At 35.7% G+C, this 26,686-nt stretch overlaps 1 protein-coding gene across 1 annotated transcript in view; it reads right to left on the minus strand.

Moving 5' to 3' along the window:
• FAF1 (Fas associated factor 1) overlaps nt 1-26,686 on the minus strand; it is a 478,462-nt gene that overhangs the window by 123,441 nt on the left and 328,335 nt on the right. Inside the window, exon 13 of the mRNA XM_005678443.3 lies at nt 16,920-17,074. Coding sequence (XP_005678500.1) covers nt 16,920-17,074 — 155 coding nt within the window. The remainder of the gene's footprint in view (nt 1-16,919; nt 17,075-26,686) is intronic.

Here is a 26,686-nt window from a genome sequence, read left to right on the forward strand (position 1 = left end):
TGTGGTAAGGCCAGGAAACTGTCTTTTTAATAAGCTCCCAATTGTCTCCCTCCAAGGTGTTTCTGATTCAAGTGTTTGGTGGGACACACTTTGAAAAACATTGCTTTTAGGTGGCAGGACTTCTTTCTCTGAAGGCAGCTCTTAAAGAAGTGTCCCCTAAATGTTTTGGGCAGTGGCATATTCACTGGACCTAGTGTCTAGTCTCCTGAGGTGATGACACTGAAGATAATTCCCACTTCCTTCATCTGTATAGGTGAGGTGTAATATGATGTGAGACAAAACTAAAGTCTGTGAGCTCCAGGTGATGGAGGAAAAACAAGGCAGAGAAGAGGTGTTGCAATATTACATAGAGAAGCCAACTTAAAAGTTGATACTTGATCAAAGATTCAAAAGAAGTAAAGGATGAAGTGGAACACATATCTCTGGGAAGAGAATTCCAGGCAGAGAGAATAGCAAACACAAAGACCTTAAAGCTGGAAAGTATCTAGCATATTTGAAAGGTGAGTATAGCTGAAGCAGAGTGAAGCATAAAAGAGTAAACTGATAATTTTGAGTTTTCACATGGTTGGAAGAAAACCATAGCTAGGCCAAAAAATAAATTATGAACTGGAAAAAAATTCTGAATTTGAAACCACAGAAAAAGGGCTAACTTCCCTAATGTATAAAGAACGCTTAATAACTGGGAAAAGATCAACAAAGAATATCTATCTGCTTCCATAAACAGAAACAGTAATGGCTCATAAACATGTGAAAAGATACTAAAAATAATTCCTAATGATTTCAGTTCAGTGCAGTCACTCAGTTGTGTCCAAATCTTTGTGACCCCATGAACTGCAGCATGCCAGGCCTCCCTGTCCATCACCAACTCCCAGAGTCCACCCAAACTCATGTCCATTAAGTCAGTGATGCCATCTAACCATCTCATCCTCTGTCGTCCCCTTCTCCTCCTGCCTTCAATCTTTCCCAACATCAGGGTCTTTTCAAATGAGTCAGCTCTTCGCATCAGGTGGCCAAAATATTGGAGTTTCAACTTTAACATCAGTCCTTCCAACGAACACCCAGGACTGATCTCCTTCAGGATGGACTAGCTGGAACTCCTTGCAGTCCAAAGGACTCTCAAGAGTCTTCTCCATCACCACAGTTCAAAAGCATCAATTCTTCTGCACTCAGCTTTCTTTATAGTCCAACTTTCACGTCCATACATTACTACTGGAAAAACCATAGCCTTGACTAGACGGACCTCTGTTGACAAAGTAATGTCTCTGCTTTTTAATATGCTCATAACTTTCCTTGCAAGGAGTAAGTGTCTTAATTTCACGGCTGCAATCACCATCTGCAGTGATTTTGGAGCCCCCCAAAATAAAGTCAGCCACTATTTCCCCATCTATTTGCCATGAAGTGATGGGACTGGATACCATGATGAGTTAGCTCCTAATTAAAACTGTACTAAAACCATTTTTTTATCTGTCAGATTAGTAAAGACAAAATAAAATTTGGTAATACCTTGCACTGGCCAGATTATAGGGAAATAGGCACTACTGCTTCTGTTAGTAGGAGTGAAATTGGTACCCACTCTCTTGTGGGAAATTTGCCAGTGTCTATTAAAATTAAATATATTAACTCTTAACCCAGTACTCCTAAAATTGAGGATTTATTCTATAGATATATTTTCCAGATGGAAATATATGTGCATAGTTATTTACTGTAAGCTTGTAGTAGAAAAATATTGGACATGACCCAAATGACAACCAATAGGATCTGGTTAAATAAATTATAGTATATTATGGAATTCAAAGGAATACTATGTAGCCATAAAATAGAAAGGATTGTTTATGAACTGATATGAAGTATCTTTTAAGATATGATGTTAGTGGGAAAAAGAAGGTGTTAAATATTGTTTACCATTTGTGTAAAACGGGAAAATGATGATATATTAGCTTATTTATGTATAAAATAATCTCTGGACGGATAAATAAGAAACTTAAGACATTACTCCTGGAAAAGGTAACTTAGAAACAAGGATAAGGAGGAGACTTTTCATTATGTACCCTTCTAAGACTTTGAGTTTTGATTAATATGAAAGTATTACCCAGTCAATAAGGAATTTGAACCTAAGACAGTAACTCTCTTATAAAAACAAAGAAAAATTGCACACAATCCCCAAATTTACCACAATGTTAATCACATTTGTCTAGTTCTTATCAGTCTTTTGCACAAGTACATCTTTTTCTTTTTGTGGTAATCAGTGTTTAGTTGGATACAGTCCTTTTGCCACCTATACAAAAGTAATGAACCAGCAAGTTAGATGGCTGAATAACATTCCATTGAGTAGACGTAACAGCCATATTCATAACTATTCACCTACAGCTAGATTTTTCTTTTTAGTTTTTTTTATCAGTATAAATAATACTGGAGAAATTCTTAAAGTATTTTTAAGGGAAAAGTCTGTGAAGTGGAATTACAGGGTAAAAAAGTATAGAATCATTTAATGACTGGTGATAAATACTGTCAAATTGTTTGCTAAAAGAATAGTATAATGTCTCTCTGTACAAATGCAAATACTGAATGCGTGCATGTTAAAGAATACAGCCAAACTAAACGGTGAATTTAAGAAACCACAAGATGAAACTCTGTGAAAATTTAACCTGAAAAGCATCTTTCACTTGTTTTTGGTTTAAGACTAACCAGTAATAGTAAACTGCTAAATCATCTCAATAGATTAGTAGTCAGAGTTTAAAAAAAAAAACAAGTATCTCCTTGCTGTCATCCATAAATTATTCAAGTGGAAATGCTTTGAAACACTGACAGTTTAATGACAGGGCTGTAACTAATATACAGGGACCAATTTATACTAATTTTTTGGAGGGACAATAGTCAGATAACTGGCTATCTTCTCACCATGAGTAAGAATATAAACATTTATTACTCAAAAACATTTAAGTACCCCATTTTAAGTTGGGTGAGGGAATAGAGAACATTTAACCCAATCGCTTATCAAACACAGACATTTCTTCTCTAGCAATGTAAAGAGAAGATTCATTTTCCAGGGGCTATACAAGAGAGCAAATTTATGTTAAATGGCAGATAATATTTTTTCTGTGTTCTGCCTTTTACCAATTGATCAGTATTTATTAGGGTCTACTAAATATGCAAGATAAGACATGGTCTGTGTCCTTAAGATAATAAGAATATTTCAGGTTTGATAAATCAATACTGCCAAATAGGAAACATAATCTGATATAAAACTGGGGGCTAGATAGAGTGGTTCAGATTAAGGGCTGGAAAAAAATCAGAGAAAGGAATGGGAGCTTAGACATCATGGAGAACTTTCTGTTCCAAGACAGTGCTCCTGGACAGCTAGTAGGAGAATCATCTTTTAATCACATCTGTATTCCTAGCACCTACTGCCAAACAGTATATATCAGTATTTGTTACAAGAATGGGCTAGTTCATGCTTCAATAACTTTTATCTCCACTGTAACACTGATGATCATACAATCTTCCTTTCTCTCTTCCAACTACTTTAGTTGAAATCAGTTTATTTTTATTTATTTATTTGGCTGTGCCAGGTCTTAGTTGCAGCATGTGGGATCTAGCTCCTTGACCAGGGGTCAAACTTGGGCTCCCTGGCAGAGTCCTAGTCACTGGACTACCAGGGAAGTCCCCTGAAATCAGTTTAATTAAGACAGTTGGTATGAATTGCCATCATCTCCAAGACCTCTTTCAGTATGTTTCTACCTTGATAGATCATTTGATCCCTCAAAATAGCAGGTATTCACGCACAAGTTCATGACTCTAAGCTTCCCACCTGATTTTTAGAATACTGTAGTTTTTACATCATTTCATCTTGTCACCATCTACTAACTGAAAATGTTACTTGGAAGAGGTATAAAGTATCCAAATTTTAACATATCAAAGAAAGTATTAATAGGAATTATTGTAATCCACATAATATTGTGAGACAAAGACTTTGGAGTAAAATAAACCTGATTTTGTTGCTTACTAATTGTTTCTTTGGATATCTTAATTTTTCTGAGTAAATGAGTGAAAGCCACTCAGTTGTGTCTGACTCTTTGCTACCCCATGGACTATACAGTCCATGGAATTCTCTAGGCCAGAATACTGGAGTGGGTAGCCTTTCCCTTCTCCAGGGGATCTTCCCACTACAGGCAGATTCTTTACCAACTGAGCTATCAGGGAAGCCTTTATCTCTCTGAGCCTTTGTTTTCTTACATATAAAATGAAGGCAATAATATCTACTCTGGGAGTTGGTCTGTGGATTAATCAATATTACCTCTTTTTCCTCCCTATTATATGCTTTAGAGTCAAAATGGGGTTTTCCTTTCTCATCCCTTCCCCCAAAATTAAGGATATGGCAAAATGGTTCCTAAAGTAAGTTATAACAGCAAATCTTAGACTCATATCATATCACTTAAATAAGAAGTCATCCATATAATACAATGCCAAGCACTGTATTAAAAGTTACAGTGCTCTGTCACTTCTATGGAATCATCATAAAGTAAGATTATGCCCTACTCTAAGGTGGAAAACAAAGACATACATATTTTTTTCCATGTTATAGTCTATGTTTTTGTTTTCCCTGAAAAATTTGGAGACTTTGTGATTTTATTATTATGTAAGATTCACTCAGCATTATTATATAAAAATTTTTCAGAGTTGGTTGGCTTCTATTGAGACCTTAATATTTATATACAATTTCCTTATGTATTTGAAAAGAACTATTATTCTAAAGGATTAAAAAAATGTAGGAGAGCATCAGGAGAAGTCTTATGCACAGGAAAAAAGTTTTTAAAAGATAAATGACCAACAGCACAGAGTATTACCACTTCATCACTCATCAAAGCTTTCAAGCAAGAACTGATTACAATGCAGCACTCGACAAAGGCTCATTTGAGACAGCTGATGTTTGACAGAAAGTTGAACGGCCAGGTTTACTACAAGGCTTTTTCTAAGCTCTATGCCTGTTATGAGTTAGATCAAGAAAAGGAGTATTTCAGGGCCGTATTCACCTAAAGAATTACCATGTCTGAAAAAAGATTTAATACAAAGCCCTCTGTTTTCACAGGGGATTGATATAAGAAACATCTATTTAAAGTGAGTCATCTTTCTACAGTAGTAGAAAATAATTGTTCATTATATTTTATTTCCTAATGTTTCTCAAATTGAAAATCATGCAACAAAATTCTTCTTTGAATTCAATGCCAGGAAATTTTGACACAAACGATTAGGCTACCTTTTATCAGACAATGAAAAATTTAAATGGTAAATCATAAACTCTAAGGCATAGTACCTGGCACATAAAATAAATATACATTGGATGGATAGATGAAAGAGTGAGGATATGCCTATCACATTTCCTTTCTCCTTTAGCTGCCAGAACTGAATTCAATGCTTATGTACAAAACCTTGCTTGTGCTTATTTTTTAAAAAATCAGTGTGATTGTCTCCAGCAGTGTTCAACTGCAAGGCATGGGCATAGAGAAGGTGAATAGTTTGGGTCAACAAATTGAGTGCAGTGGAGGAAGACAGAGATGAAAGAGTTTCAAGTATTACAAAGAAGTGATAATGATGAACCTTGAAATTTAAATAGGACAAGGAAGGAAATGAAGACTGGACACAGGAAAGGGTGGATGAGGTCAGGTGGTGGGGGGTCAATAGACTGAAGAGCATGATGAGATTAAAAAAAAAAACAAATTTAGCACTGGTGACACTTGAGGAGGTAAGTGAAATAGGACGTGTTCGTCAGAGCCAGATGTTTGAAATAAAAATATATAAGGTAATACAGTTTCTACTGATGACCAGATCTAAGTATGGTAAACAAAGAGAAGAAAAAAATTTTTCTCTAGTTGGACAAGTCTGGGAACTGAGAGAATTATCAAGAATGATAACAGGAATGGAGACAATAAGAAGTTCAAGTATTGTTTACGAGTGACAAAATTTGGGAGAGTTAATAGAACACAAGCTTCAAAAGATCTTGCCAATCAACTGCATTAGTAGAGAATCGTAGAAATCTGGCTTAATATCAATAACAACTCAGACCCAGTCCATTCTGGACCACCCCATACTGAAAAACTGCTAAGGGATTTTAGTTGACTTCCTCAGTTCAATAAAAGCCAATAATAAAGTTATAGTCTACAACTGAGCACAGCATCAGACAAATTTCCACTGAAGTATTATGCTCGATTCTGGGTCCCTTTAGAATGGGCTAGGTCTAGATACCCTATCATATGAGGAACAATGGAAGGAATCAATACACTTGGTTGGAAAGGCAAGAAAATTAAGGTAAACAAGACAGTTAGGGTTAAACAAAAGACTACAATGCAGAAAACAAGCTAGTCTTTTTTTTTTATTGCCACTGTTTTTTGTTTTTGTTTTTTTAAATATAAATTTATTTATTTTAATTGTAGGTTAATTACTTTACAATATTGTATTGGTTTTGCCATACATCAACATGAATCTGCCACAGGTATACACGTGTTCCCCATCCTGAACCCCCCTCCCTCTTCCCTTCCTGTACCATCCCTCTGAAGCTAGTCTTATTTCAGGTAATTCCAAGGCCAAAACTAGAACCCAAAGGGATGAAGTTGCAGAAGTTCTCTATGGGAAGAAGTACTATTGTAAAAACTTCTGCCACTCAAAATCTTTTGAAGCTTTCATCTCTCTGTCCCTAGCAGGATTCATGTAGCAAAGTGAAAGTGAAAATGTTAGTAACTCAGTCATATCTGATTCTTTGCAAACTTATTTGGGGCCCACTAGGCTCCTTTGTCCATGGAATTCTCCAGGCAAGAATACTGGAGAAGGTTGCCATTTCCTCCTCCAGGGAATCTTCCCAACCCAGGAATCAAACCCGGGTCTCCCAAATTGCAGGCAGATTCTTTATGTAGAGACTGTAGTAGTATCAGTTAGACATAACATAGAGGAAAATGCCTGCACAGCTGCAAACTGGATGTTAACTAAGAATGTTTCTAACCCCCAACTCTTTAAGATTTGGTGAATTTGGTGTTTATTTGTTCCCTAACCAAAAGATCTCTGTCTTATACTTCTCTTATACCTTCCACAAGTCTATGCACAGTTTTTGTACAGTTTGGTGGTAATAATACAGCCTGACAAGGTCAAGGGACAAGAAGTATGTAGTAGAAAAGTGCAGGTAGATCTAGGATTTATATCTGGTACAACCATTTACGTGACCTTGAGTAAGTTGACTCAGAATCTGAGTCAAAATAGCTTCCTAACGTGTGAAACTGGACTTTACCATTGACCTTACAGAATTATGGTTAAGTGGGGTAATGTATATATAGAGTGAGGATTAAATGGGCTTATATATAGTGGTGTTAGAGAAGACTCTTGAGAGTCCCTTGGACTGCAAAGAGATCAAACCAGTCAATCCTAAAGAAAATCAATCTTAAATATTCATTGGAAGGACTGATGCTGAAGCTGAAGCACCAATCCTTTGGCCACCTGATGCGAAGAGCTGACTCATTAGAAAAGACCCTGATGGTGGGAAAGATTGAAGGCAGGAGGAGAAGGGGACAATACAGGATGAGATGGTTGGATGGCCTCATCAACTCAATGGACATGAATTTGAGCAAGCTTCAGGAGATGGTCCATGGGGTTGCAAACAGTCAGACATGACCAGAGCAACTGAACAACACATACAGCATCTGACACACAGCTGAGGCTTAATTAATGACTGCAATTGCTCTGTGTGCGTGTGTGTGTGTGTGTGTGTATGTGTTTTAAAGCAGTATTGATAATCTTGATCTTAGCTACTGACTCTCTGTCAGTATTTGAATGACAGTTCTAAGAATAAGGAAGATGCCTTTATTGGTAAAAGAGGTGGAAAATGGCTGTGGTTTCCTTAGCTGCTGCTGCTGCTGCTGCTAAGTTGCATCAGTCATGTCCAACTCTGTGCAACCTCACAGACGGCAGCCCAACAGGCTCCTCTGTCTCTGGAATTCTCCAGGCAAGAATACTGGAGTGGGTTGCCATTTCCTTCTCCAATCCATGAAGTGAACAGTGAAAGTGAAGTTGCTCAGTCATGTCTGACTCTTAGCAACTCCATGGACCGCAGCCTACCAGGCTCCTCCGTCCATAGGATTCTCCAGGCAAGAATACTGGAGTGGGTTGCCATTGCCTTCTCCGGCTAGACCCCACTAAGGTCACTCTGACTGGATCACAAGCTGGTAAGGGCAGTATGCTACAATCTACTTACAAACTTTATTAACATTCATTTTTAAAATGAAATCTTGCTTACCTCTCATTTTTCTATTGAAAACTGTGTGTTCACATCATCAGAAGGTCATAGAATTTTAGAGGTAAAAAGTTCAAATAGGGTCAGGTCCCCCACATTTTCACAGAAGAAAAAAAAAGCTACAAATATCATACCACCTGCCTAATAACCCCTTATTCTTCATAATCCCAGACTAACTGAGTCGTATTCTTAATTTACCTACATTTTATGATTTACATATGACTGTCTGCGTAAACAGTGAGGAAACAGTTGTATTGAAAATCAGTCTTTTAAGAATAACAGCTAACATATTTAAATGTGAATAGGTTTTGCTTTAAGAACTAATAAATAAGAGTTACATAGCTTTCATAACATCCAAATAATAAATTTTTGTTGCTGTGGTTGTTAATCAAGTAACTTATCTGAGAACAGTTCAGAACCTTCAATACCTTATTTGATACTGGGACTGGGAAACATAATTTCTCAGATTGAGACATCAAAGTCATAGTCTCTTTACTGTTCATATAAACTTGCCTCATTCTTTCCTTAGTTGAGATCTGTCGAGAAGTATGTTAAAGAGGACTTTCTTGGTGCTGATCACATACTGAGGAAAGGAAAGATACATGAAAGGTGACAACTTATTAGGAGGATTTTAAAAATTGTTGTGGCTACAGGCTGAATCAGTCAACAACAGATAAATTAACAGATGGCTGTTAAAAAACCCCTATAGTTAACTCTTTATTTGTAAATATATAAAATTGATACTTTTCTCTATTATGATAATGCAACCAACCAAGTACAAAGATACAAACGTATGCTGAACTACCTAAACATCTATGAAATAGGAGTTCACCTGATCCCTCAACTCCAGACAAATAGTCATTTCCTCTTTCAATTTTTGGTGGTATGTTTGGCAGATTCAATTACTAAGATTATTGGGCACTAAAACCTCTTTTGAGCATCTATGTAGACTGAAAGGCAAATATTGGAAAAGTATCAAAGGAATCAGTTTCCACAGGTGGTTTTACATGACTGACCTAATATGTTTCTTTTATAGTTTCTCTCAGCATTTTACTATCAGCATTTACGAAAGAGAGAAATATGCTACCAATTTAAATGGCATAGATGACATGATTAGTAAAAATTCTTCAGAAACAACCACAAATATAGAAATTATCAATACTTACAAAGCAATTAAGAAAAATTTCTTGAGATCTTATCAATTTCAGGAAATAAGAAAAGTAAACGATATGAGGGGGTATATTACTTTAAAAAATATTTTATTTGGGGAATGTCATCATTTTTGAATTTGTTTCATTAGATAACTCATGTTTAGTAATCTGTATATGTAAATTGAATCAAGTATCTCTGGTACTCATATTTATTTGAACCTGTATTTCCTAAAATACAAAGATAACTAGCGATCAGAAGTGAATATTTGCACAAAACTATACATGGGAGTCACACAAGAGGTATGGATTTGGCAATACAGCATAAAGGGGTGAAGGCTTGGTATGAAGCTCAAACTTGATATATCTTGAGAATGCAACAATTCTTTTAATTCTATGACTCTCAAAATCAAGATCCCTAGAATACTCAAAGCACAGAGTTTAGGAGAAAGACCAAGGAAAACTCCAAGAGAGTAATAAGAAAAGTCTAGTGCATGAGGAAAATGGGATCTGATAAAAACTTGAATGTGCTTTTGGACTGCCATGTCAACAGTATCACCCTGCATTGTTCTTTTTAACAGTCTTCATGTAGACTGTGAAAACAGACAACTGTATCTGAGTTAAACACATATTTCGTGAATAGTATTCATTGTTAATAGATGAATGTCAAGGAAGTAAAATTGTTTTTACACAAATGCTTGATTCAGATACAATGCATGCACCACCAGATAGTTATGACGGTAGTACTAGGTAGTAGTGTAGGAAGTATCCAAATCAGAGTTAAAAAAGCTTGTAAAGTGGTAATTTAAAGTTCTATCAAAGAACACTTTTAAAAGGATAATTGTCTATTTTATTTTATTTTATTTTTTGTCTATTTTAGAAAGAGTAAAAAATGTAAACAGTTTGGCCATCATCTATATACAGACTAGCTTCTTTTCAATTATAAGAGGCCATCACCTTTTATCCTCTCCCTCTTTTCCTTCCTTTCAGTACTATTAGGAAACTATTTACAAGTGCACTCTTGGACAGTGTTGAGCAGTAATTATGACTTGCTGACGAAGAGATATGAACAATTACTGAGCCCATTTTGAAACCCTACACTAATAAAGTCATTAGATGCTGCCCTTGCCATGATCCTTCTAAAAGCTTCTGAAGTTACAAGAACACACAGCATTGTTTGCAGGGACAATTGCTGCTGGCAGAACGCAAACCTTGAGTTAAACCATGCTGCAAATTGATCTTGACATTCTGTTAAGACCGCCACTAAAAATCAAAAGCAGAGGAGAAAAGGAGAAAATGAGTGGGTAGGATGTAATCATGGAACAGGAGGGGTTCCTCCTCACCTTCTCTCCTCCCTCTTCACAAACAAACCAGGGAGAAAATGACAAACTCTCCTGGTGTTTTGGAACCTTTATTTTAAAGCATTAATTAAGCCTTGACCTGGGATGTTTAGGATGGCAATACATTTCCTTTATAAGGATTTGGAAGGAAAATGTGTCATAAAGGAAATAAAGGACTTTGGGGAAAATTATATGGAAATCTGGCATGAAGGCACTCTGGAAGTCTTAATACTCTGACCATAACATGTCCATCTGTTTTTATCAGCTACTTTGCAGAATCCATATCTGCTCGTAGGGAAGCAGCTGGAAATTAACACTCCTTGTGTCTCCCAAGGAGACACCACACCTTGGCTATATTTGCTGGATTAAATGGAAGCATAGGGTTAGAGTAACATGGTCAGCTAGCTTCAGCCAGGCATGAATCAGCAAGTAGTCTGAAATTAAGGGTAAGCCACTGTGATATGGCTAATTACTGAGATGGAAAGAGCAGGCAGACAACCTACTGATAATAAGAGATTTAAGCCAATTAACTCTGCCAAAGATTAAGTAATGTGGAAAACTATTACTTGAATGTCAAGGCTAACAAGTACCTGTCAGCACAGCAGCATAAGTCTACAGTGACCTATTATACTGCACCCAAGGGCATTAAGTTCAAAAGCTAACATTGATAGGCAATAGAATTGTCTGTGAACACTGGTACTAACTGTGTCATGCTACATGTGTTACACGTAACCTGTGTAACCCAGGCTCTGTCAGTAATTCCTAGGGTTCTATCTGCAGCTACTCTGAACACCACTTAGAAATAGTGTGCAATGCCTAATTTAACACTTCATGGCATGTCCACTGATGTGCCAAACATTTTCATCTCAGGAACTTACATATAAGCAGCTCATTCTTCAGCACTCAAACATTGCTGATTACCCAGTTTGCACTATCCTAGTCAAATTCAATGCTTAAATTTTCTAGAATGAGATAATCTAAAGCAATATCTATACTGGATGTACTAAGACATTAGCCACATGGGCCTATTCAGAACAAGTGATACCCATTAACCTACTTATTACTGGTTAATATAGGCGGTTTATTGTGCCACACGTATTACATGGCTTTCCCTGATGAAACAACTTCAGTCAAGAACCTGTAGTTCAACATCAAGGGCACTCATGTGTCAATATTCCCACTACCCAGTCCCAAATAGCTCTAATAGAGTTTTTTATATAGTTCTATGTATATTTAATTATGATGGTGCCCAGATGGACCTTTGCCTAGCTTCTTGACATACTGCAAAATGAAGCGAGTCCACCATTCCTATATATCCAATGGGCATATTTATTTTAATCAAAGCCACCACCAAAGCAGAAGGTTCAGAGTACCATCCCAAATGGCCCAATTTGAAAGACTAATTGCTTTAGAGGTATCAGAGAGACTTGGTGAGTCTGGGGGAGAAACTTTGGAACCAGTGGATAAACTTGTCTTTGGTTAGAATTCAATCCTCTTTCCAGATGGCCAGCGGGTTCTGGGGGCACACGAGCTGAGGCCACAACAGCCTGGGGTACTAATGTTAGCAGAAGATGAGGTACCCCTTCTAGTTATTTTTAGTTCATTCTCCAAGGAGAAGACTTTTGAAGGCTTTTGCTTTATTATTCCTATTAATGGCTGTTGGGGAAAATCATACAATTAGAGGGATATGGTAGCATCTCCAATGATATTTCCACTATCCAAGCTCATCTCTCTTATTCATTATGTTTCAAAAATCCTATTAGAGATTATTGGTTTAATCTATCAATATAACACTTATATTTTAAAAGGTACTTTAATGCATTGACATTACAGACATAGCTCCCTTGGGAAGCTGACAACCTAACAGGGAGATTGACAATAAACATTCCATATAATGAATGCCATCAACACAAGTTAGCACAGTGATACTATGGCAGTATACAGAATGTGCATTTTTACCCAGACTGAGGCAAGGGAAGAATGGGAGTAGGTGCAAGGCTTCCTAGAAGTGGTATGTGTTCTGAATTTCAAGAAATTATTCTCTCATAGACGATCCACTCGCTATATTATGCTAAAAATATTTTTGTTGTTTATTAGTTAAATCCACCATGGTTTTATACATGTTACAAGTCCAAAGGGTTCCTGATCTCTGCTCCACTGTCTGCCTATAAGCAGATGCCAATACCAGCATGAATTATTGACAAAACAACTTCTTGAGATCTGTCTATCCTGATTGGTTGGCCTTAATGTTCAATTTGGTTCAGACCACACAGGATTACATTAGCTGGCCAACTTCTATTTTTTCTCTCCTCCACAATTCAGATAGCTAATTATGAAATTTAAAGTACCAATATCCTTTTGTAAGAATAGCAACTCAATAAAGTAAGAATGCTGCTAATATTAAAAAATCTCTGAAGAGAAAGAGTGAAAATCTATTATCACCTTCTGTGTGCCATCTCTTTCAAGTCCTTCCCTGGCTCATTCAGGTAGAATGACTCAGTACGAATTTCATCTATACTCCCAAGGTACCCTGTATATATTTCATATTACATATTAGCTCTTATGTCAGTCTTACCTACTAGACTATGAGTGTTTTAAGCATTAGCACTGTATCTTTTCCAACTTTTCATCCTCAGTGCATAGCACTGATCCTGGTTCATATTAAACATTCAGTAAATGTTTGAAAAGTGAAAGTGTTAATCCTTCAGTCGTGTTAGACTCTTTGTGACCCCCTGGACTGTAGCGTATAGCCATTTCCTTCTCCAGGGAATCTTTCTGACTTAGGATTGAACCTGGGTCTCCTGCACTGCTGGCAGATCCTTTAAAACATCTGAGCCACCAGGGAAGCAATAAATGTTTAATAAATGAATAAACATGGAGCAATATATACCTTTCTTAAGATATTTTAGCCACTTCCATTGAACTACAAGATCTCTTTGTTTACTATTATCTATTTGGTTTTAGCTTTTTCTTTACAGTTATATCCTACTATTTTTATCAGGATCATTGTTTTACTGGATATTTGGGAAATTATATCTTCTAGCACCTTTCAAGACTAACAAGGGCTTTCTGCCTACTGCTTTAAGAAAAAATGGCTCTGAAATGCAACTATACCTGGAAGCCAGTAAGACTATACAGAATTTTCTAAGAAAGAAACTTCCATTTAGATATACAATACTGAAATTATAAGCAACATTCTTAAGTGGAATTAAATGAATACATTCATTTGTCAAATTCTTACTGAGTTTCTTCCCCAGAATTTTGTAAAGTGCTGTGTTTAATGAGACAAATAAAATAAGTCCTTCCAGAAGATCATGATTTAGTGAGGGAGAAAAGAGGCAAGTAATCACTACTAGTCTGATGTTTTAGTTAATATTTGGACTGTTCCACAATCAATCTAGAAGTTATTCTAATCCATTATACAGATATAGACTGGTTAACTTAAGCATTCAGCTTAGAAAGTTACTAGAATCATTTTGGAAGGGGGAAATCCAAACCATCTATATCTTCAGTGGTGTATACCTGTAACATTCTATAGAAATCTGTTTCTTATTTATTCTAGTTTGTTAACGAAATCAGGCATTCTGGATTGTTAGCAAAACTAGGATATCTAACTTATAATATCAATTCACATTCATATTCTTGTAACTTAACTAAAGCATTCACTTAGTTCAATATCCTTCACTTAAAACAGAAGAGATTCACAGTAAATTATGGAGGACTAATGTTTCTGTAGGTTCAATCCAAGTATTTCTTAAGCAAAAATAAAACAGTTTGGCAAGTCTTTTCCTGTATTGGGCATCAATGTCCCCAGCTATCATATCAGAGGACAGTCTTATAAAACCACTAAGGAAGCATCCAGACTAAACAGCTTATAGACATCACAGAGATGGAAACTCAATTAGATAATTTTATTTAGATGAATCTGTGGTAGATGGTAAGAAAATTGTGGCTAAAGCCAAACTGTTTTGGGGGGCAATATATCAGCCTAAGTAATTTTGCTTATAATTTTGTGTATCAAAAGGAAATCTACTTTTACTCTTTTGGAGTAAAAGTATGGAAGTATGGAATGGAAGAACATTCCATTCTAGCAAATTGCCATCTTGTGTTTGTAGAATGTGAATTTTACCATAGGCCTTAACTGTAAAAATGAGCAGCTGTACACAAACAATAGCAATATAATTTTACTTATTACTTTATAGAGATAAATGTAATACCTTAAAATAGTATTTAATTTGCAATATGGATAGAATTTGACTTTGAGTAAGGATGCCAAATGTTTTAAATCCCAGAAATTATGTTTTCTCCCCATTGCCTTGTTTCTTGTTCCTATAAATGTTTATTAAATTCCTAGATGTTTCTATTTAGTCTTTAATACCATTTCTTTTTATTTTCATAACAGTAACTTAATAATGAGATGCCACATAAATGTTGATTGAAATATCCTATCATACCTCATAGTTGGTCTTGCAACTCCTTGAGAAAGAGCTCTAAAGCCTTAAACAAGGCTTTTATTTTGTGTTTCAAAAAAGTGTCATAAGGAGTTAATAGGACACAGCTGTACTGGCTCTTTCTAATAAGCAGCTTCTGTCGCTTTGGTCACCACAGGTGTCTCTGTAACCTGCACACTCTTATTACTAGTGTATCAAAGTTGTGCTACTTAACAGACTTCTTTAGTAAAACATAACAAAGCAATTACATGGCTGTTGATTGCCAGTCATAAAAAAAAACCCTCAAACACTGCTTTTCAAAAGAAACTACACTGCAATTTTTTGTCATTGTAAAATAAAAGGAACTAAGGAATTAAATGGAGGATAGAACAAAATAACAGCAGGTAGCCTGCTGAACTTAGCCACTACAGATGGTTTAGAAATAGTGTTTCCTTCTCCATCGAGTTGTGGATAAAAGGAAAGGAGGAGATTCCTTACTGCCAGTGAATGGCAAAAGATTTAGCCAAGTCTCCAGTCTATGTATTTTGCCTCATGAAAGACCTTCGATGCTGCATTTTTATCTGTTTTTGGCACTGCTTTTCATCACCTTTAACTGAATGCGAATAATAACCTGATTTAATTTAAACAAATACAGGTGCTAAAGGTTCTTTACTTATGTATAACAGGGAATATTTCCAAGGCAGAACGAAGTCATCCTATGAAAATTCCTAACCATTTACTTAAAGAAATGAAGTATTAGATGAAGAAACTGCTTCAACATTCTTTTGCTTCACTTTTAAGGGAAGAATCATCTTTCTTTCCATATTCATATTACATAAAACAAAGTCTGAATGATGAACAAAAATTCAGTGAGCCATAAAATAATAAAAAGACAAATCAGATGATTTCCAATTGTTCTACAGTCATTTAAATCATGTAACTACAATAGAATTGCCTGAAATGACTTAATTTAATTTCCCTGTTCATAAACCAGCAGGCTGTGATTATGATTGTGTTAACACCACCCAAAGTTGCATCACAGGATGTTATGGCCACAAGTGTAATTAAACACGATGAAATATATTTCAGAAGGTAAACTCAAATAGGCAAAATATGAAGAATTATTCATTACTTACAGATATTACGATTAACAAACAAAGTAAATTTATCCTGACAGCTAGGAAAGGGATTTTTTTTTTTTTTACTGAGCATATGGATGTATTGCTGGCTGTGTGCAAAAGAATGTGTGCAATAAAGCGATTACATCAATTAGCATATGCTAGAGTTAAGCTATTACCAACTCCACTGGACTAGTCCAGAATGTCTTGCCTTCATCACTGGAATTATTAAGAAAGCAAACTTACTAGTAGGATTATATATTATATTTTCCTTGTCTTTCCTGATTATTATTAGAAACAGATTTTAATGTTCAACAACATATTAGAACATTAGAATATACAGTACCAAGAAATGTATTTTATTATTGCAAAAAGATAAGAACAATGTATTTTGGTTTTGGGGTTATTCCTGAATTTAAGAAATCTATAATTAAAGTATTTTTTCACAATTGTAAATAACTGCATATATTAACTACAACAAACAGTTTTTATCTAATTAAATGTAATAATAGAAAAGCTGAGGATGAAAATGTTTATGATGATAAATCAAATACAATGATGACTTAAAAAAAATAAAAGCCCAACTTATAACTTATGAACAACAGTATTACCTTGCTCTGTTGGCATCCTTTGTCAGATCCCAAGCCCAGGTTATAAAATTTTGACTCAGATAAGAGACAATAGATTCAGCACAAAGCATTTGTGAGCAGAACACGTTGGTTAATACACTTTCATCATGGTGGAGGTAGATAGCAAGAAGCTTTCTCTGAAAAGAGGAGAAAAGATTGATGAATTAAAATATCCACTGATGTAACCTTCCTTGAATTTTGAAAGGCACAATCAGTCAATACAAACAACAAAGATAAAAATTAAATGTTATTCCCTAAGAGTATCTGACACCTGGAGCTCCTAAAGCATCTACTAATTTGAATACATTTTGCTTCGGATGATTATACTCTGTCTTACAGACTGCTGTCACAGATTCCTGTTAACATGTGCAAGCCTATCTCAAGCATGAATCAAAATAAGATTGCATTTTCTTTAAAGGAAATGTAATTACAATTCTTCATATTTAGTACATACTTTATAAGTAAAGGGGAAATTAATTCTGAGCTATTCAACAGAACAGAGAAAAAAATACCGATTAAGATTGAATGCCAAAATCTCCTCTTACATATTTTTTATGTTTTTAACCTGAACACTGAAGAGTCTCTTCTACTTGAAAGAAAAAAGTCTGAAATAACTTTTGTTTTAGTTCCTCAGGTAATTTCAAAGTCCTTAATGTTTTCCCATGTCAAAGTCCTTACTTCAGAACATGTGATTGATATCTACTTGCCATTTGAAAGGATGATAGAAAAATGTTTACTTCACATGAGTTCTTTCTAGTTTATATTTCAGAAAATATCCAATGTAGTTTCTCATATAGAAAATTATTCTTTCCTTTTTGCCTGATAAAACTTGCTTTCAAGAAATGACATTTGCTCTTTTAAATGTACCCTCTGTCATAGCTAGATAATCAATAAAATAACTGAAACTAAAAGCTGATATTGAGCAATATAATTTGCAAATGTCAGCTTTAACCACAACAATGGTGGTTAAAGAACCTAAATTGTCCTTAACTAATTTTCTGGTGCTACGCTATAGAAGAGCTGAGTTTAAGAACAGCCAGTTACCAGGAAATGGAAAGGTAAAATATTATGATAAATACACAAACTAATCTGTGAAATTCTGGTGAAGGACAATTTCAAGGAAGCTTAGAGTCCTTCCCCTCATATTGAAAAAGAATGTGATGATGAAGAAAAACTGCTGTGTAGTAAGATGAACAAAAGATGGGATTTTATTATAACCCAGGGTTTTTATTTATTTAACCCATTCACAGAAGAAGGGTTCATGCTGATGAATATCTGATGCTTGGAATTATGCTGATAAACAATCCTAATAATAATAATAATCATTATTTTCTTCAAAGGAAAATTTTGTACTTTGTGAGGGTAGCCAGAAGTAGATGCTTCCAAAATGAGTGTGTTAGTTACACACCCATTATCTAACACACCCATTATCTACTTTAATCCCTAGAATAAACCTGTAAAATGGTATTCTTAACTTTATTAACCTATGAGGAAACTGAGCTTTAGAAACGTGACTTATCCTAAATTTCACAACTAATAAGTAAGTAGTTTATCTGGGATTGGAATCCAGATTGACTGACTCCAAGCCTAGTGTTCTTTCTTTGATACTATAGAAGTAGCAAAGAACCCAACTACACTACACTCCAGACTTAGAGAGCTTGTAGAGTATTAAGGCACCAGATGCTCACACATCAGTACTTCTGGGGCCTCAGAGACAGCATGTAATGTGAATAAGGGCAGAACTCCTGAGTGTAAGTAGCTCTAACAGTAGCTGCTTCCAGGTGTCAATTTATTCATTCAACAAGTATTTGTTAAAATATTCTTTGTCTCAGGCTCAGCAGGAAGCAGTAGTGATAAAACATCGAACAAGAAAGGTTTAGGGTTTTTTCATCTATGTTGACACCTGCAGATAATAGTAGCTGGTATCTAGGAAGTCTGTAATCAGATACATTGTGGGAGAGATATTTATCTGGAAGATTCCTACTCAATCTTTAAGGCTCAAAGTAAATGCTCTATGAAGCCTTCCCTGATTCTCCAAGGCAGTGGAGCGCTTCCTTTTTGGGCCTCTATCTCTTCTGTTATATTATAATTGTTAACCAGTTTCCCCTCTAAACAAAGTCTCTCAAGGGTAAGGGCAGGATCTCTTTTGGTCTTCTTTGCATCCCTAAGTTAGCACAGGTCTCAACATATTTGAGGAAAGAAACAGGACTGCTGGTTTGTATCAACGACAGCCCTCTGGCAAAAAAGACACCAAATGGTAGCCAAATCACTCTTAGTAAACGAATCTAGAAATCTACTGCTTTAGGGGTGGGAATATGAACCTGGCAGCACTAACAAGTTCAGCACTAACAAGTCTTCTCCTTAGAAGCTCTCTAGCCCAACAGACAGAGAGATGTCAACCTCTAATTCTGCTTGATTATATCTCAGCAACTACATTTAAAGAGACACTGGGAACAAGAGAGCCATCCATTTTTGAATCAGCATATTTTTAACCAAACAATAGCAATGGCTAAATCTTTAAAATGCTTATTTCTCTCAAGAACACTGCAATGGAACATTTAGACTTTGGGAAAGAGATTAGCAATTTACATTGCTATATCACTGATTTAATTTGAATGCTCTTCCAAAACAAACACACATATACTGAAGAGGCTACTAAGAAACCCAACATGGAGAGTTCCCTATAAGTGCAGCCGACAGTGTTGACTGAAACTAAACTTGGAAATCCAGGGCACTAATGCACAATATCAAGCAATAAAAAGCATCTCTTTGGCAATATTTAATTTAAAAGAAGAAGAAAGAGGCAGGCGAAGATCAGGCACTGTCTGTTTTGGAGGATCAACCATTCTGCATTTCAAAGCATTGGTCCCTGCAATATCCAGGTTACTGTGCTAGAATCTCGACTATTATATCGCAGTTGTGAGAGGGAGGGCAAAGATGTGTTTACTCAGTGATTAGGCCCTTAGAATAAGCCTCTAGCTCCTAGAGAGACAGCTCACCACTTATTCATTTGGACCAATTCACAAAGCCTAGGAAGATTAAACATCCATGCTGAGAAGACAAGCGAATGCAGACGGTGAAAAAGAAATAAAAATTCTTTAAAAACTCTGAGATGACTTCATTATTTTTCCACAAGGAAACTTTAGGAAAGTGTTTAGTTAGAGAAAAACCCACATTGACCTCTCTCTAAACCCTTAATCTTTCCTTTGTGGTGGCACTGCTTTGTGGTAAGCGACTGGCTCGCCTCGCCCCTCTTTTCACTGGAAGCTGAGAGAAAAAAGGGTCTGGAGAAACAGTTTTCGTTCCAGGGACACAAACCCCTGACACTGTTAAACATGAGATGCCAGGAAAACACACTTAAAAAAAAATCTCACTTTAAGCTCTAAACTGTGAGAAAGGAGATGATACAAAGAGTATCAGAGAAGGATCTTCAGATTGGGGGTATTCCCATACTAGCTTTCACGAGAAAAACTGAAACATCTTAAAATAATCTTTTCTCCCAAACATAATAATGCTTTCAACTTTCAACGAAATTTTTTTCTTCTGCTATTATGACAGTAAAAATAGGTAAAATGTTAAGACTTAATATGAAAATGCTACTAAATTTTGGTTACCTAAATCTCTGATTAAACTATAGGCACCTAAATGAAACCCCTCCCAGACTCAGATTTCTGATTATTTTATTGACTCAACTAAACACAGGCCAAAACAGTGAGAACTGGGTTGAGCATATCAGAAAACTGCTTTTGTGAAGAAAGGGCATTTAGTACATAGAAAAAGCATAGGAAAATGTTTTGTTTTCCATTACTATAACCATTTTTCCCTTTGGCCCATTAATAATTCAGTTCAACAACATTTACAGAGTGCCTATGTGTTAGGCATTGAGAATATAAAGATGAATAAAACAAAGTTCCCGTGCTCTCTAAAAGTTGGGGGTCTGGAGGGGATGGCAAACGCGGAAAGCAAAAACTTAACTGCAGTATCATATGAGAAGCAGTAAGATCAGGGCATTTAAAGAATGTACATTTTATTTATCCTTTCTAATCTGGCAGAGAGAGTGTAAGTCTGGTTGAGGAAAAAGGCAAGCAGCCTAGCTATATTCTCCTCAGACTCCCTCTTTGTGATCTAGGTTTTGGTAACACAGTTAAAGGAAAGCCTCCAAGAATTAAAGTAACAGAAAAAACTGTGCTAAACCCAGTTTTGCCACTTAACAGCTGTGTAATTATTGAGGCAAGATGTAAGCATTGTGGATATAGTAGGTAAAATACCTATTTACAATGTATGGCTCGTAATAGGTGCCAAATAAAATGCAGCTGTTAGGCTCAAGATTCTGAAAATATCCATGCAAAATAAAGGATTTAAAGGCCATTTCAAGATAAATTATAGCCATAAAAATACAACTCCTTCATTCTTCCTACTAGTGTTTGGGATGCTTAATTGTGTCCGCAATTTCAGGGCTTCACTAATCTTCATATTCAAATCCAGGTGCTAAGGTACTAAGTCGACTCTTAGAAAATGCCAGGCTGACAGCAACCAATGTGACCTGGCCCTGAGCTACAGTAGCTATTGTATTTAGATACTCAGCATCACAGAACTACAGAACATTAGAGCTGGAAGAAATGAGCTGGCTAAGTCTCAAAATAAGCCAGGCACAGAGCAGACATTCAGAAAATATTTGCTGATGGACTGAAAAGAAAGTTGTCTAGTTTCTTTTTAGGTACCAGAATATCCGTAATTTGTGTGTTCCATGATTTTGAAGTTGATATGACAAATGATTTCTAGAAATGGTATTTCATATGTTTTTCAGTATATGAATTAAAATAAAGTAAAAATAATTATCTTTGTGTAAACTGGGACCCAATTTTATTTCTCCATTTTCAGTTTCCCTTCTCCTTTTACGTCATCGCCGTAATAGAATCATCACTCTTCTTTTAAGTTTGGGGGTGGTTTATGATACAAGCCACTGATAAACTGATAAAATAGTAAACACTCTTTTATATTTTACCTAGAGTGATCAATTATTAACATTTTGCCATATTAACTCAATCATTCTTTTCATGTTTCTTTCCCTGAAACATTTAAAGCTTCACATATCATGACACCTCCACTCTAGTGTCTGTCTCCTAAGAAATAAGGATATTCCCTTACATAATCATTATTTCTTTACTCACACCTAAGATATTTAATATTGTTTACAATATTTACAACTTAATATTGTACAATTATCTAACACAAAATCCATATTCAAATTTCTCCAGTATCTCAAAATGACCTCCGTAGCTATCTTATTTATTGTTTTAAATCTAGGCTCTAATTAGTTCACGGCCAGTTCTAATTAGTTCATCCCAGTTCACTGCCCACTTCTACAATCTTGTTCCTATATATGGATATTCATAGATCCAGCCAGCATCCAACCAAGACTCAAGCACATAGTAAGAACTGTGGCACAGCAGCATGAAGCTACACTGTCTAGAAACAAATTCCTGCTTCACCACCTCCCAGCTCTGTGACGCTGGGAAAGCTATTTCTCTTTTCTGTGCCTTGGGTGACACATAGCTTTGGAAGTCCAACACTCTTAGATGGGAGTGGTGACATGACTATTATATAGAGGGGGTCCTTGCGTCTAGGTATGAACAACAGACAGGCTGCTTCTTTATGAAGGTGATATTTGAGCTGAAATTTAACTTTAGGTGATAGTGGAAAAAAGGAGGAGTGAAAGCAAAGAGTAAAAGCAAAGAGAAAAGGTTGGGGAAAGGCCCTGTGATGTCAATGGCCTGATGTATTCAAAGAACTCCAAGCTAGTAATTTTGAAGAGTAAAGAATCAGAGTGCAGACTGATTTTGGAGAGAATTGTGACACTCTGTCTTTTTTTTTTTTGCTCCTAAAACCGAGTTGAGGGACCAACTGATAGCAACCAACTAGAGAAGTTCCAAAAGAAAATAGCCAGCTAGTGAAGATGAAGAGATGCTAGGATGGTATCTTTTCCCTCTTACTTCCTAAAGCAGATGTTGGAATGGCATTCTTGAAGACACAGTATATGTCTGAGATGTATTTGAATCTCACACTGGGAGATTGCTCATGTGAAAGTCATAAGTTAAACAAACAAACCAAAAAGCCTAAAGCAAAATTAAACTCTCTTTGTAAAATAAGCTAACAAGTGTTCACTGGGTACAGAGCTTTATCAGTTTGCATTGTTCAAACTGTATTACTCCGGTCATAAAATATCTTTGAGAAAGATAACCATGTGCCTAAAGTTCTTATGAATAAGGAAACTGGAAGCCTGGGACTTTCCTGGTGGTCTAGCGGTTATGACTCTGCCTTCCAGTGCTAGGGACACAGGTTTGACTCCTGGTCAGGGAATTAAGATCCCACAAACCGTGGGGTGACTAAACCCACAAACCATAACTAGACAGCCAGTGTGTTGGAACTAAGAGCTGAACAGTGTGCTGAAACCAAGAACTAACAGTGAGAATGAATAAATAACTATAAAAAAATAAACTGGAAGCTCAACTGACTGGCTGTTACAGCAAACTGACTGTTTTTACTTTTCTTTTCTGTGAAATATTTACTTATATTGCTTGCCCCTACTGGGTCATTGTCCTCTTTTAACTGATCTTTAGAGTTCTTCATGGGGCTTCCTGTTCTTCTAAGTGTATATGCTAGAGAAATTAAATTCCCAGTACTTCTAATAAAGATACTAGGCCCTGCTTAACATCAGAGATACTTTGATTTTCTTAATATAGTTATTTATAAAAGACTGTAAATGACAAGGCAAATATAAAACCAACAGATTCTATTGAAATGCTTCAGAGGAAAGAAAGGTCAGAACACATTAGTGTAGGTCTATGACAAAAGCAGTATTATTCTCTGTTTTGTTAGGCACTCCAAGAAGGGTGTGGGAGAAACAGGATACTAGAAGATACAAATGTATAAAAAGGTATACAAAAGCTAACAGGCTGTGAAAGGCAGGAGTCAAAAAGTTTGTAAACTATACTGTGCTATTATCGTACTATGATTTTCTAATCATTGCCTGACACTCCACAATTACACATATACAAACATACACAGTTGCTCAGTCTCTGCCACCAATTTCTCCCTTTCCATCCATTCTATTGATACAAACTGCCACCACAATACTTATTTCTCTGACAATGTCACCCTCTTCTTCAGCACTTTCAAAAGCTAACTACTACCTCACAATAACAATAGTCTTTAGCTGGCATTCACGGATTTCCATGTTGAAACCCCAGTCTACTTCTCTATTTCAGTCTGATTTCCTACTGCTCCTTTACATGTACCAATTATGTAGGCCAATTCATCTTCCCTAGTATGTGCATCTGAATAACTTTGTTACTGTGAAGGTAAGGATTCACTATTTCAAGCTGGGTCAATTGCCAAGGTACTTTAATCTCCATTTCAGAGAAAATGTTGGCTTATATAGTCAGTTTCAGGTTCCAGGTTCAAATCCAAATCAGCCTGATTAATTCAATGTCCATCTACTAAAAGCAAACAATCTTATAGATGTTTCATAAACATTTTGAAGACGTTTTACTTATATTAATTTCTTGTTAACCTTGTGAGGTATGCACTACAATACAAATTTTTAAGTTGATGCTCAGAGAGATTGAGTAACCTAATTTTAATAGTGCACAGCAAGTAAATGGGGGCTCAGAATTAAATATAAGAATTCCCATTATTTCTCTTTCTACCATACTCTTTATATTTAAATGAAAATGTTTAAGACTAAATATAGAACAAACTTCTTAAATTTACGAATGGAATACTTAAGAGATCCAATTTAGCTTTTTATCCTTTACAAATAGGTAGTATGAGTAACAGATACTTTCTAGGGACAGGGAGGGCTCCTTAAGAGAAATGATACAAATATGACTAAAGCCCACTAAAAATCAGCCTTGCTTTTCATATTTTAATAAATTTTACCTATATAGCTGTTTGAATATGGTTATATGGCTCTCAAAAAATGGTGAACAGCAATAAATTGAGAAGAATGCTTCACACAGCAGCATATCTTAAAACTAATTAACTTTAACCAATTTTAAAAAGTTTTATTATAAACATTAAAGATTTTCACAATTTTAATTAGGTAGATCTGATAACTCAGAGAATTAGAGGCAAATTCTAGATAAGGTGCTATATACTGTTTAGTGGAAATATCTAATTACAGAACAGCATATTTAGTATGGCTGCACTTCTATAAAACCCAGCAACATTTTTACTGATGTATATGCTTGGAGACTTTTCTTTTTTAAACCACATTTAAAAGTAAAAACATTTAATAGTGCTTATTTTCAGGTTTAGGATTATGAGGTAACTTAATTTGCTACTTTAAATGTATCTGTATTCTTTTAACAAACACTTCATTTATATGAAAACATACTTCAAAAATTATACTAGCATCATAGTTCTTATCTCATACATGTGCCAGATGCTATCCTAGCTGTGATAAAAAATTACTCTAAAGACACTGTCTGCCTTTAAGGAATTTAAATTGAAAAGAAAACAAAGACATGATGAACAAACTGCATATTTTCCAAAGCACAAATAGGTCTGTTTGGCTGATTTTTCTGGATGATAGAGTGCTAGAAACTTACCAATCACAGTTCTGGCTTCAGATTTGATTAATGCTTACTTCTTTTTAAAAAACATTGACCAAGGATGGTATTTAGGTTATTAACTTGAGGAAGCAGAAACAGCACTACTACTTTGTTGCTCAGTCGTGTGCGACTCTGCCTGTCAGGCTCTTCGGTCCATGGGATTCTCCAGTCAAGAATTCTGGAGTGGGTTGTCATTTCCTTGTCCAGCACTATTTTAAAATGGGCCAATTTTTAAAATGAGTGTAATAAAACCTGATAATGAACAAGGTACTGTTAGAGCAAAGCATTCATTTTAGAGCTATAAATGCTCAAATGGGTTCTCAAAATTCCTTTATGGAACTGTTCGTAAAGTTAAGAATAGTTTTTTATTATTTTTTTATTCATGTACTGCATAAAAAATCAGATTTGGTATTTTTCAGATTATTTTCCATTGCAGGTCATTATAAGATATTGACTATAGTTTCCCATGCTATACAGTAAACTTTATTGCTTATTGTATATCTATTTTCTGCGACCCCATGGACTATACAGTCCATGGAGTTCTCCAGGTCAGAATACTAGGGTGGGTAGCCTTTCCCTTCCCCAGTGGATCTTCCCAACCCAGGAATCGAACCAGGGTCTCCTACATTGCAAGCAGATTCTTTACCAACTGAGCTATCAGGGAAGCATTTATGAGGAGATCCCACTTAATCCTCAAAACAACCATATGAAGTAAATACATATTATCATCAACCCTTCTTTTTTCTAGATTAGAAACAGGCTCATTACTTGTTTGGGAACACAGAGTTACTAAGTGGGAAATCAAGAATTGAAGCACTGGTTTCCTTAATTCATGTGTAATATTTGGAAACAGTACTCAGTTTGAAGATCTAAGGAAGTATAACAGGATTACTGCTATCAAAGCCCAGTCTCCCAAAGGGCGGCTGGGAAAAGGAACAATCTTTCACATGGGACATAAGCCCTGGCACTGGGATTTTTACTGCTGTTGATTTTTAGTCACTTACAAATGTCTAATCATTCTCTGGGGGGCTTTTTGTTGTGAAGTGATCTTAGAGATAGCAGAACTGAGAGGTGGGGAGGCTATAAGGAGAAAAAGAAACTTCTTTAGGGGAAGAAAATCCCAAGGAATCATGG

This window comes from Capra hircus, chromosome 3, assembly GCF_001704415.2.
Source record: "Capra hircus breed San Clemente chromosome 3, ASM170441v1, whole genome shotgun sequence".
NCBI classification, from domain to species: Eukaryota; Metazoa; Chordata; class Mammalia; order Artiodactyla; family Bovidae; genus Capra; species Capra hircus.